This window comes from Lagopus leucura, unplaced genomic scaffold (genome assembly GCF_019238085.1).
Source record: "Lagopus leucura isolate 7727_CA_CO unplaced genomic scaffold, USGS_WTPT01 Super-Scaffold_100004, whole genome shotgun sequence".
In the NCBI taxonomy this organism is placed as follows: Eukaryota; Metazoa; Chordata; class Aves; order Galliformes; family Phasianidae; genus Lagopus; species Lagopus leucura.
The window spans coordinates 55992501-56006741 of record NW_024962264.1 but is presented as its reverse complement, the minus strand read 5'-3'; the positions used below and the strand labels follow the sequence as shown (position 1 = coordinate 56006741).

The 14241-nt window shown below is 39.8% G+C and overlaps 1 protein-coding gene across 1 annotated transcript in view; it reads right to left on the bottom strand.

The window, feature by feature from the left end:
* Nucleotides 1–1668: 1668 nt before the first annotated feature.
* FBXL5 (F-box and leucine rich repeat protein 5) overlaps nt 1669–14241 on the bottom strand; it is a 33707-nt gene continuing 21134 nt past the window's right edge. The window contains exons 6-11 of the mRNA XM_042872002.1: nt 13770–13895; nt 12766–12914; nt 12495–12577; nt 10144–10866; nt 7704–7852; nt 1669–2308 (exon numbers count right to left, since the gene is read on the bottom strand). Coding sequence (XP_042727936.1) covers nt 2232–2308; nt 7704–7852; nt 10144–10866; nt 12495–12577; nt 12766–12914; nt 13770–13895 — 1307 coding nt within the window. The 3' untranslated portion in view covers nt 1669–2231. The remainder of the gene's footprint in view (nt 2309–7703; nt 7853–10143; nt 10867–12494; nt 12578–12765; nt 12915–13769; nt 13896–14241) is intronic.

The window sequence follows — 14241 nt, the reverse complement described above, 5'->3', positions numbered from 1 at the left end:
CTTCCTTTTTTAAAAACTTTTCTCTACTCCATGTCTGTGTTACAGCAGCAGCATTCAGGTATTTTCTTAAAAGTTCTAATAATAAATATTTATACCAAAAAATAAATGTTAAAGCTCATCCATTTTATGTAAGAATTTGATTAAATCACTTACAGCACAGAATCTTTTACTATGGTTACCTGCAGGTGATTTTTAAAGTGATCACTAAAAGATTATTATGTACAAGTAGTGGTGTTAACAGTTGATGCTTGTATGTATCCTTTTCCTTCAGGTCCGTTGTTAATTCAATTCTTCCAAGTGAAAGCAAGGGTGAGTTCAGCCTAGGAAGTATATTCATCACAACATGTCAAAGTTAAGGTAGAGCTTAAGGCTAAAGAAGATTTGGTCCATCCATTACATGCTGGACAAAACTTTTGGTTTAGAGCCTGGGATGGCCACAGGTTCCCCTTTAATCAACCAAAAAGCACCTCTACAGAACTGTCATGAAGCAGCCAGTATCTGCACTGTAATCACAATGCTCTGCTTGAACAACACTGATTGATTACATCTCTAAAGCCCACACCTTTTCAGAAAAGGGTGAAAAAAGAGAACATGGTCTCACACCATTTTCTGCAGCTGATTCAGCCCTTTACCAGTCTGCACAGAAAACAGTAATTAGTATCTAGCAGTATGGACAAGAACCACCCTGTCTGCATCTTCCTTACCTCAGAACAGAGGCAAGGAAGCCCACACATCTCATTACTTCTCTCAGAGCCAGAATGAGTGGCCATTTACACCTAATCTAGGCTTTGGGGACATAGAGTTTAATGGAGTTTACTTAAAAGAACAGTTGCTGTGACAACAGTATCCTTTCATACCTCTCCGGTAGGCTTCCAGCTGAACACTGCACATACTTCCTCTAGCTGGGTTCAGCTATTAACCACTAGCAGCAGTCTCTGGCACTAACTAAAATTCAGTAGTGTTTCTTGTCAGTTTTGATGCAAAAAAGAAAATGCTCTCAAACCTTGGAAGGGTTGGTAGGTGAGATGGTATCAGTACAACAAACTGCCACTTATCTCCAGCAGTGCCTGTAAGCTGACCTCCCACACTCAATCTACATAAACCACCTGAACTGCTGTCTATCCACACAATAAAAAGGGTAGAAATGACTGCTATGGCATACTGTCAGCCTGCAAAACTAGCTTTCTACAAGGCTGCCAGCATCTGCTGGCTACACCACCTGCATCTGCTTGAAAGAAAACTAACAACCTGAGCAGATGACTACGTAGGTCACAGTACTCACCCTCTCTTGGAACAGCCTCTTCTCCCAACACACAGACACATGCTGTCCTCATACATCACTCCTTGCTCTTTTTAGTACAGTTCTCTCAGAGCACAGGTCTCTCTCAGCCTACCAGTGCCTTCTCTGCATCCCTGCTGCTCCTCTCTGCTGTTCAATGAAGCAGTTATTTTAAATCAAAACAGTGGGGAAAACATCTTCCACAAATTCCTTATGAATGAAAAAACTGACTTCCATGGAAGTCACTGCAGGAAGGAATGTGTGTTTTTAAGGGTCACAAGTTCTGCTACCACCATCCAGCCTTCACCAAACCCTTTCAGCTTACAAGTATTTATCTTACACCTTGATATCACACTTGAAAAGTATATATATTCCACTGCTACATCAAGTTTTTATTGGTGGGAATGTTTTATTTGAGTATGTCTTTCAAGCCCAAATACAAAACCAAATGCAAAAGAAAAGTGGGAATTACCCTAATTTTGCAATATAAAGGACAACTTCAAGATGAGAGGAAAGGGGGAGAAACAAGGCTCCTAAAGATGTATTACTGTTACCCAAATGCAAACAATACATTTCAAATTAGCCGCAGAGCTTTATATTGTACTGATGGATTAAAAATAAGAAACCATTCACTTAACACAAAAGAATCCATTAAAGTATACCTAAGTGCCAAACTTGGAAGAAAGTGGCATTAAAAAAAATCTGCATGTTTTCCCATCTTCCCCAAGTAAAAGTAAGAGAAAACCCAACACCCTTCAAGCCAAATGAGATTGTGAGATTGTTACAACACTGTACAGTACACTTAAGATTCTGAAGTTACAGGCAGGGTCAAGGCTAGTATAACAGATCTCACTCCAAGGATTGTTAACACAAGATGCAAACTGTAAGTAAAGTGCATGAAAGGAAGCCTGCTCAGCTAAATGAAGTAGACTGAAAGATCAGAAGTCAGCAGTCATTCGCCAGAGCGGCAGCAGGCCCGAAAACCACACTGCAAATTCTGGCATCCACTGGCGGTTTCAGCATGAGGACCTGCACAAAAACAGAACAAATGTGAAAAGAAGAAGATAGGCTTAGCAGCTATCTTCTGACCTTGTAACTCATAAAACATCCTTTGTTTGTTTGCTTAAACACAGAACTTCATCCAGCACTGGGAACACCTGAAACACCCCTGCTGCTATCACTGACACCCCACTGAGGTGGGTTTTTTTAAATAGGCTTTTGTTTTTGTTTTTGTTTTTTTACACTGACAGCTTAGTGCCATGAGTGTAACATTCAGTGACACAGGTGTGGGATGAGCAACCATCAATCTGCAAACTTCAGAAAGCTACAGCTGCCTTTTAAAATCAAAGTATGTTTTCATAATGTGTATTTAACTCCTGCTTTTTTTCCAAATTCAGAAGATGCCATCATGGCATTACAGAAAACAACCCATCATATGGAAACAGCTCTCAGTCTGGAGTGTTTCTCTGTGAGCACAACATAGTTGGCTACAGCTCCTGCACTCTGACTGGAAATCCAAAGACTAAAAGGAAAAATCTGTAATGACAGTAAAGGTGCTTTATCAGAAACCGTAAAAGCTAAAACAGTTCCTCAGAAAGGAATTTGTGAGCACAGACAGCATAAACCAATACTGTAATACTACCCACCTCCACTTACCTTCACTTATTGTTCTCCCTTTAATTTGAAGTGTTAAAAGTGATCATGAGAAACTATAAAATGTATTAGTATAGGATTTTATTTCCTGCAGCCATACGCCTGCTTCAGAAACACAAACATTGGCATGTGGGTTGGCTGAACTCTGGCACCCAACGTAACTCAGCAGCACACTTTAATTAAGTGAACCAAACTCGTAAAGAACTAACCAGGACAATCCATTTTCCCCCCTCCATACGTGAAACAAATCATATCCTTTTGAAGTATGTTTCTAATACATTTAGGAGTAACAAAATGATGTAATGAATAAGGGCACCATGCTACACCTGGCTTGTTTTCCCCCTTGAACAGTAACTTGAAGTCATAATTAATCCCCCAGAACACAGTGTCTTCAAGTCAGTTTTCTGCTTCACGCCACACGTCGAGGAGCAACATTCTACAAAATAACTAAGTTAGCATGCATGAGACTGAATAAAATAAACCTGAAGCTATAATCAAGGACAATGGTTACAAATTAGGAAAACAGCAATACTTTAATTTGTAGGTGAACTCATTTTCTATTCTTTCTGTTCACCTGAGCTACGCTTTGATCTTTCGCATTGTTTACAAGCTAGAGTTTGAAAGCTTCTTTCAAAGTTCTTTAAGAAGGAGACTTGGCACTTCCAAATAGTTGTTTTAGCAGAGCATGTTCTGTGCAGCACTTTCCAACTCAGAGCTGACCTTCCCCATCACTGCCACAGCTAAGCAGCACATCACAGTAATCTGGAGCGACCGCCACACTCCCAGTAATAATACTTATGACAAAACTAGCAGAGCCACAACATCCCAAAGGAGGGAATACTCACTATGCTCTGCACCACAAAGTGCTTAAGTAAAATGAGGTCTGGGGTCATTCACCTGGAGAAGCAGAGTTAATCAGATTCTCATCTAACCTGCCACTGTCTACACTACTGGTTTAGCTGCCTCTAACCTGGATTACTGTAATGCTCTTTAAACGTACATCGGATTGCTTCAGGTGACCCAGAACAAAGGTTTACCCCTTCCTCCTGAACAGCCTTCAGTGTTTTCAAAACCTGGTAATATAAATATGCCTGGCAAACAAGGAAAAATAGCTACCTGATTACTCGATTTTGATTACTTTTAGTAAGGCATATGAAGTTTCCTAGGAATAAGTGGAGTATTTCACACAAAATGCATTCCAACCTGAACCAGGGTGGAAGAGTCACTCGTGCAAGGCACACCTGGCTGCTGCCACCACATCCCTTTAGCTCTCACCTTTGGCAGCAGCAATACTTGCTGTCTACAGCAGGACTGATCCCCAACCCATCTGAGATGTAAAAAGGCCACCTGCTACCCCAGTTCTTCATTTTGTTTACCAAGGAGCAACATAAACACTAACACTGACAGCAGGAAGGCAGCGAAAAAGAGCTGCCAGAAACACACAAGGAGGGAAGGAAAGACACCTCATTTCCACAGCCACCACTGCAAAGAAGCAGCCCAGAGCAGGGGGAAAAGTTGCACAGGTTTAGAACTGCAGCTTAGTGAGAGGCTCCTTGATTCTCAACAGTAGATACCACGTTGGATGGTAGTGGAGCACATTACACGGGAATTACAAGAAAGTGATCAAATTAAACATTGATCTTGAAAACGTAAATGGAGATTTAGAATTAATATTGGCCTTAAGTGCTACTCTTTGTCAGCCTCTGGTGAAGTTACACATCCGAACGTTATCAGAGCGCCTTTGTTACTTGGAGAATTTATGGAGAGATCAAACTCCTACAAGTCTAATATCAATGCACCCTGTATCAATCTGCACACAGGAGTCCATAAATCTGAACAGAAATTGCCAAGTTCAGAGTTCCGTTACTGGAAGACAGATCCAGCAGTGACCAAAACATTTTGAAGCGTCACAAGAGAAGAGTGAATCATCAGAAACTGCCACAACTTTGTTTTGTTAATGCCCTATTCCTTTAATCCCAGCACATGAAAACTACATTTTAAAAAGCCACTAGAAATTAAATCCTATGTGAAAGCAGCAGCAAGGTACTGCTGCAGGAACTGCATTCTAACCCTAAAGCTGACTGCATTACAGGCTTTAAAACTGGAAGTATAAGACAGAGACTGAACACAGCTAAGACAGAACAGGACAAAGTGGGGGGAAACAGAAATTTCTAAGTGGCAAGAGGTAACTCAAACATTCAACTTCTGTTACTGAGTTTAGCACAACTGAAGAAACAAACGTGTTTCAGGAATCCAACAGTCAGCAATTAGGAGGAGTGTAACAAATTTGTTTTCAGCTGCAGCTGAGGGTTATTTAACTCCAAATCTCCAGCACAGAGTGAAGCAGGCAGAAGTTCCAATATGTTACTATGCAAACCAAGAACCGGAATCATACTGACAGTAAAACAAACTAAACCTGGAGATGCATGCAAGTTCACAGGCTCTGCTCATAGGAGCTGCACCATATTACTGCTGTACAACAGCTGTGACTGACACTATGAGACATGTACAACAGCTACACGTACAACAGCGTTTGAAGTGAAAGTCTGAAAGTTGCCAACACGCCAAGCAAACAAGTCCACCAAGATCTCCACAGAGAACATGAGTGAAGCTGCATATCTTGGGCCCTCTGTCAAGCTCAGGCTTTATAGAAAAAAAATTCTGAAAATAGGCTGTAGGTGGAAGTAAAGCCTTTATATTTCAAAGATAGCAGGGTATCTTTATTACTCAAAGATGGCTAAATTCCATGCTGTTGGCTCCATTTTTTGTTCTGCAAGACTGACGGGTTTTCCAATGTGATCCCAGAACAAATCTCCTTCCCCGAAAACAATCCCTGATCTGCTGGTGGGCAAAGAAAATCATGAAATTATTCTCTACAGGTCAGTAATTTTTGTACAGCACTTCATGTAATCTATATGAGCACAGAAACGTAAACAGCTTCTGATCGAGATTGATTTAAACTAAACAGCTTTTTACTTTCCCTGCAGTTACTTCAAAAATATCAAATGTCATCCCAGGAATCCTGCTGCCCACAGAGTAAAACAGGTATTTGCTCAGCACTATCACAGTGAAACTAAGGTGAAAATAAAGAACAGTGTCCTGATAAAGCTGCAGAGAACTCAGTTATAATAGGCCATTTCTCATTTCAGAGTTTTGCTAGGGTACCAATTCTCATAAGAAAGAAAAAAAAGAAGGAAAAAGGACAATTCATCAATCAGGACAATTTTATGAAATTATTCCAAAATGTATTCTGTTGAAATATACATAATTTCTTATGGTTACTATGGAACAGCCAAGCTTTAGAGCAGTGGAGAACTTGCACAAGTGATTCTGGCTTTTTGAACTACAATGATGCACTGTATTTTAGAGACTAGAGCAAGGGAGACAGACAGAAACAGCTAAAGACAAACCAGGACATCAAATCTGGTATTACTGACAAGAGGGAAAACAGAAAACAATAAGAAAAAAGGAATAAAATGAAGGAGGAAAAGGCTTCTAACTGGTCTCTGGGACACTGTTAAATTCAACCTGATGCAGGAAAGAGTCAGTGAAGGATTTTAAAAAGGTATTAAGAATTTTCAGATTGAAATGCAAGGAGATGTTTTACAAATATGTGGTCTAGATGGAAAGGAACTGGGTAACAAACAGCAAATGCATCAAAAGTGTCAAAAAGTCATTAAAAAAGTGTCATAAAGTCGTCCAAAAATTACAGAAGCAAAAACGATTTAATACTTTGACTTGCAATGTTAGGATCCAGTCCAATAAAACACACCACCCCACATGAACTCCAATGGATGAAATACCCAAGCATCAGTACAGTTTCACTCGCAGTACCAAAGCTGTGGCATCCTGTATACCTGATGTGGCTACATCTCAGTAGAGATGCAAACTGAGCTCATTGCCATGAATTACCAGGGAAATATTGTTTTACACACAGTTCTTATAATCCTGTGAACTCAGTTACCCTCTTTCTGTTCCATACTCATTCTGTTGCACTTACCTGTTTTAAATTCACACATGGGATAAAAATCACACCATGGTTCCCATCTCTAATGCTATGAACGCTTACTGGACCTGACATAATAGACTGGATTCCAGTGCAATAAACACTACAAAGACTTCCACCACAAACATTTTATGCATTTATCCAGATCCTTCTCCAGCTGATATTCAACCCTAAGTAATTCAAGCAAAACTAGAAAAACTAAGTTACATTTCCCACAAGGATACATGATGGTATTCTACACCAAAACCACTTTAACATGTGAGGTTTGCATAACAAGCTCTGCCCCCTCCACATCCCCCCAAAAAATCACTTTACTATCAATCTAATGACAGCTCTGTTTCAAAGCACTACAAAGAAAGCACTCAACTACATCATTTACAGGGAAGAGATGAAGAGGACAATCGTGTACCAGTTATACACTTACTTTCTAAGCCTCTATTATCTATGCTAATCTGAAGTAAGAGAACACGGACTAAAAATGTCTTCCCCCTAGGCAACACAGAACTGTATTAGACTTCAATACAAAAAAAAAATCCTGACATAAAAGTTTTGATTTTGTAATTAGTATTTGAATTCAGTGCTACACAGCCAAGAAAAGAGTTTGCAGGCTTTTAGGTTTCTGTGGTTTTGGTGGTGATGCTGTGTGTTGGGTTTTTTGGTTTTTGTTTTTTTGTGAGTGGTGGTGGTGGCATTTTTTGCTTCTAAAACATCCTTAAGCCAGACATTACTCCCCAGACAAGGATGACACCTTCATAAAGACATTACCGTTAATGTTGTCACAGTAGTAAAAGTGTTCATCATTTAGAGAAGGGCATGCAGAAACTAAATCCTGCAGGCCTGCACCAGTTACAGTGAGACAACCCGAGAGATTGAGGTGCTCCAAGTGTGGCAGTCCTCCTCCCAAAGTCAACGCCCTGTTAACAGACAGAAAAAGGGGTGTTAAAAGCTTGCACAGCACTACACTGACAAGTACTCCGTATGTCACCAAGTCACATATTTACCAACATCTTGCAAGAAAATCACACCTCTAATAAGCCACTTAATTTCAAGTCTGGCATCCCATACGGTTAATCAGCCTTGAAGCCACGCAACAGGGCTGAAAAATGAATCCATTTCTACAGAAATTATCAATTCCCTTGACAGAAATACATTCCAGTGGGAAATCAGTTTATTAATGACTCTGGGGATGACCAAGTACTTCTAAGCGCCAGCATGACACACTTCTCCAATACACTACTGGCCTTTGGTGAGACTTCCATGGTTATGCATATTTCTCAACAGATCCTAAAAACACAACTGTATGACATTCCCGAAGTTTGGTGTGCAGAACTTCCAACAGTTTGAGTATTGTTTCTTATTAGTCAGTTCGAAACTCAAAGTCATGTTTTCTGAGGTCAGATAAATCTTTACCAGCAGAGCCTCTCTCTGCCAACACACCACTACATGCTACTCAAACCAAATCCTATTTTCCCTCCAAGTGCAAGAGGTCAACTGCAGATAAAGCAGCCTCAAGGCTGTGGTGCATCTGACCCCTCGCTCTGTGTAAGGCTGACTGCTTCTCTGCACTCACAGGACAGCTAACTGAGTTCAATCACAGGCTCATCCATCAGAAGGAGAGAACAGACAAAGCCTCTCATGCTTCAATCAACATGTTTCAGGTTCAAGCAAAGGCCTTTTCAGTTTTATGTCCTAAGAGCATGAGCATACAAAACTTTCCGCTGTCAGCAGACGGGAAAAAGAACAACTAACAAAACCAGCTATCAGAATAAAGTTCAGTTTATATGAAATGGACTGCCAAATATTTACATTAGTCTCATTATTTTCTCTTCCAGGACCCAAAGTATTATGGAATTGCAGGAAGCACTTAATGCAGAATATACCCTCAGCTGTTAACATTCCCCTGTATCTAAAAAGCACTGATGTGAAACTGGCACAACTAAACACTCCTATGACTCAAAAATCAAGTCTTCCTTTGATTCTAGAGGACTCAGTGAGGAGTAACACATCAGCTACATGCAGCATTACCCATTCGTTGCCAAATGAACCACAGGCAGAAGTACCAGTCTGCTCCAACACCTGGACACCATCAGGCCCAGACACAAAGCACAGCTAACTGTCCCAAAATAACTGCTAGGAGACATCTGAACAGCTGTACTTCTAAGTTCTTTGTCAAAGAGGGGTGAAGTCTATGGAGAGGCAATTCAATGCCAGCAATCCTTTACAGTATTTGTTCACAGACTACAGTGTACAAGTAGGTATGAAGTCTCTGAACTGCAAGCACTTCTCATCAGTCCCAGGAGCTACAGCACATCTGAGCAGGTGACTGCAGCATTTTTGTCTTATTTTCATTATGAAGCTGTAACTACACATTTCTGACATAATACACAGCATCAATTACAGAAGAGGGAGTGCTTCAAACTTGAGACAGGAGGTTTAGGTTGGATATTAAGAGGATGTTTTTCACACAGAGGGTGATGATGCACTGTTACAGGTTGCCCAAGGAGGCTGTGGATGCCCCATCCCTGGAGGCATTCAAGGCCAGGCTGGATGCGGCTCTGGGCAGCCTGGTCTGGTGGTTGGTGACCCTGCACAGAGCAGGGGGTTGAAACTCAATGATCATTGTGGTCCTTTTCAACCCAAGCCATTCTGTGATTCTATTAATTGTCATGAAGCTGCCTCAACACTCAAGCTAACTTCAACTAAATTCTATGCTTTACATAAAACCACTTCTTACGTGTTCTGATGTACACACAAAATTCTGTCATCACCCAGACAAGTTAAATGCAATGCTACTCTGGTTTGGTTTTAAAGCTTGAAGAGAATTCACAAGTTTGGCAGGCATAACAAGAGGAAAAGAAAAAAAATAAACCAGCATTGAATTTCCTAATAAGAAATCACTACAAATCAAATCTAAATGAGTAGTAAGTTATGCTTTTATCTACTGCAAGCAAACTAAGCAAAATGCTTCATTTCAGAAGAGCTAAAAGAATTTTTTTAATCCTTTCACTCAAAGGAAGAGTTGGAAGAAAATTTTCACGTCTGCTACTCTCAATATTTTGAGATGCAAGGAGTGCTTAAGATTTACCAGATGTTCTCAATAAAAATGTTTAAACTAAAGCTAGGTGGACTCAACCCAGAGCAACCCAACCATAGAGATAATACAAAAACCACACCGCAGCAAAACAGCCCAGAAATGTCTTTTCACCTGAGAGCACGATCTGTGATCTGGTAACACCCAGACAGACTGAGAAACTGAAGAACTCGTGCAGTCTCTTCATCTGGTTTGTCACTGCCAGAGTATGCCAAGTCTTTTTCCTCTGACTGTTTAGTCCTTGTTGGCTTTTTACACAGTGCAGAGGACTCTGGAAGTGCTCGAATAGTTCTTAGTGCTGTTCCAGCACAGCAAAACGAGTGACCGCAGTAAATGAAGTCAGTAGAAGCACAGTGCTGCTGCCACCCTCTAGTCCTTAAACCATAAATGTCTCTACTGCAGCAAGATGCAGAACAATTAATGTGGGACGCTGGCTCCACAAGACAAAATCCTTCAACATTTCTGTGTCTCCACTCTGCAGCATCTTCAATATCAGCTAAATCATCCGCATTCAGCATCCACACATACGCAGAACTGAAGTTTTCAGAGCTGTCAGGTTTAGTCCAATGATGCTTACTGTCTGCTCCCTCAATGAGGTTTTCATTGTTGATTTCATGCAAGCAATTATACTTCTTGCTGGACTGCAGAGTAATCTCTCTGTTCTTCCATGAAGTCTTAGCGATTCTGTTTCTGCAGCCTTTCAGAATGCCTCTGTTCTGGTGAGTTGATATGATACCCAAAGCTCTGGAAAACCTCTCTATGGCCACATCGGTGATTTTTTCACATCCAGACAGATCAAAGTGGCGAAGGCTTTGACAACAACCAACTGAAGACCAACTGAAATAAAATGAAGAGCAATTACTTGTTTTTGTTCAGAAAAAGACATTGCAGCAACACATACAAAAGAACAGTTCATAAGGGAAATGCTGATGTTAATTCACAGAACATTAAAAGTTCCCTCAGATTACAGGCTAGGTTTGGCACTGCAGGTGAATATGCCTAAAAGTTATGCCTAAAGAAACATGAAATGAATCACAATCCATAACACTATACTTTTCCATATATTGAAATGTAAAGTGTCCATATTTACTAAACCTTGAATAATTCTTAAGAAACTGCAAGCACCAAATCCATGCAGCAGTTTCAACAACAGTTTTTTTCTGTATATAAAGCTGATCCCTAAAGCCAGGTAACTCAGGAGAAATCAAATATTTATCAGAAAGCTGAAAATTGTGAGCTTAATGAATTAGCAAATTTCACTGAAGCAAGTGAAACACCTGTAATATTCAGTTCTGAGTATTTTAATAGTTGTGGTTTATTACTGTTTGAGTTTCTGAAGCTTGCATGCCTACACATGCTGAAGTATCAGTGGCCTTAGATCCTATATCTTTCTCTCAACAGCTTCCTGTTTCTTTCAGAGAGAGCATCTAGTCTGCTGAAACGTTTGTGTATGTGAGTTATTCTGTAGTGATTAGCCTTAGCTATGGTCACACTTACATATTAATGCTAATTCACTCCTTCTGTGTTTTACCCCTTATGTGTTTCAACTGAAACACATCTGACCTATAGTAGTACTGTTGCATTACTAACTATAAGTGTACAGTCTATTTACCTTTACCACAGTTAATGGAGAGCGTTAACATCTACAGCAAATGAAACCTATTTCCAAATTACAGATTTTAAGATTGGATATACAGATATATAATGAAGGAAAAGAATATTTAATGTTTACTAGAGACTGACAAAGACTCACAAAGATCAAATTCTGAACCATGTAAATTCCATTAAGGTCTTTATTTCAATTTAAACTTCTAGTACAAGCTGCAGAGCACTCATGTGAGCAACTATGCTGGTAACATTTTAAAGTGCTGTTAATAGACAGAACTTGAAAGCACTGTATGATGAGAAGGTTGCAGAGTGGAACAACCACTGAGTTCCAGCATCATACAAAGACACTTCTGTGCAGATTCTGCACACATACATCATTCCAGTGATGCTAAATGTATTTTCTGCAGGCTTCTGTAAAACTAAGGAATCCACAGTAGTGCACCTGGTCCCGACAACTTTACCCATCATTTGATCTGCATCTTAAAAAGCAGTGCTCCAAACATTAACTGATATGTTGGAACAACAAGTGCTAAATATATAAATAAATAACTCCTAAAAATGTATCTATGAATAATTTCAACTTATTAGAATTAGCATTGAATTAAATTGCTATAATAGCTATACTTTGATGGGTTTTAAAAATGGCTACGACAAGGATTCAAAAATGGCCATTACCAAGTCAGGCTTTACTTACTGTTTCATTCATTGTTAATCTGCTTTATTCCTTCATTATGTGTGAACACAGACCAATCTGTATTTCTCACTCATACTTGAAACAGAGTAATAGATACTTGAATGCTTCCTCCCCACCCCTTCATTTTTACTCACTGGTTTTCAGGAAACAAAAGTTAACTAACCTTTCAAATGCTGAGTCTGAAATATCAGTTTGAGTGAGATCCAGATATTCCAAATTGGGACAAAGCTCCAAGATCTGTCTAACCTGAAAAAGGAAGAATAATCAGCAATCATTAGCCAAGAAGACTACAGTGCCAGAGTCAACACATGCAGTTAAATTCTTCTGAACTGCAACTTGTTTTCACAACCAGCACGCTTTAAACTCAGACAAATCAGTTACTAATTATAGGCTGCAAAGCCACAATTATTAAGTGCTAGCTTCAAATTACACACCATTTTGCTAGACGCTGCAGAGCTGTAGGCCAGTACTAATGTCTTCACTGAGGAGCCTACATGTGGGAGAACATTATGAATTAAGCCATGAAGTAAACGCTTTTCCATCTGTGCTACATTAATGGCAAGTGAATCTTCTGCTGCTTCTTCTGCAAAATAAAACCAAAGAGAAAGACTTAAAATGCATCTGGCTAATTGGAATCCATGCTGTCAGCTTACATCACACAGGTTATTGGGAAACCAAAGAACCTCTAACAACACTTAAGTTTCAGAAAGCACCCTGCATCAAAACTCCTGCTGAATTTTAGCTCCATTCTTAAGTCCCATCTTGAAAATCTGTTTGTCTTTCTGACAGTGCTGAAGAGTTTGACTCCAACAGCAAGTAAAAATAGTAGCCTGGAACTGCAACTTCCACTGACTTGCTGTATACAGTGAAATACTATCTCACAGGCCACTTCACATGCTGTGATATAACAGCTTCATACAAATTTTACTTTAAATGTAGAATACATTAGGATGCAACACAATTCATCCACGCTTCCTAGAGACAAAGCATCTTTTTCCTCCTTTTATCTCCTGACACATCCCCATAACTCTTCTTTCACCTACTCACGCTTGCTCTCTCCTAGATGAAGTGATTCAGTATGTCAAAATCAGCTGCTTTTTTTCTGTTGGTGGTGGTGGTGAAAATCTCCCCTGGCTTCTTGACTCAATTGAGTCAGGATGAGATGAAAATAGGGAGAAGGCACTCCTTTCAGCAACACCAACTAGCTGCTAGACAAAACTTCTGAAGTTCATTCTCGCTGCCTAAGCCTGCTCTGCTTAGAAAGCATTTACCTAGACAGAATATGTTTCTGGATCTGTCATTATCTTACAGTATGGGAATCATATATGAAAATTCAGTAGAAACAAAAGATTTTAGACAAATGAAGCCAATTCATAAACTCACTATACCTACATAATCTCTAAGAAAAACAATTTCACCAAAATCTGAGTTTACCTACCAGACTCATCTATGTCAGCATCTTCATCCCACTCCTGGAAAGCACGACTTTCATCTTTTCTATTTTTTACCCATTCCTCATCAGGTTCTGTCTCAAGATCTGCTGCAGGACCACTGTACCAATCACCTGCTCACCCATTTAAACAAAAGAAGATAGAACAAACTTAAGAGGAGAAGACAGCAGTAAACACACAACCGTATCATCAATCACTCTGTATTTTTTTTGTTCAACAAAAAACAACAAATCCATGATCGCAGAACTCCACAAGTAGCCTACTTACAACAGCAACATAACATTCAATTATAGTTTACATAGGACAGCAACAGACAATCGTTTTCTACAATGTCTGGATGAATGCCAACATCAGCTCCACTATTTCGGTTGCCAGGGAACCTTCCTCTCCTCATAGGTCACCACTCAGGGGCAACATACTTTCAGTTTGGGAATGCTGTAGTGCTGGGCTCAGGATATC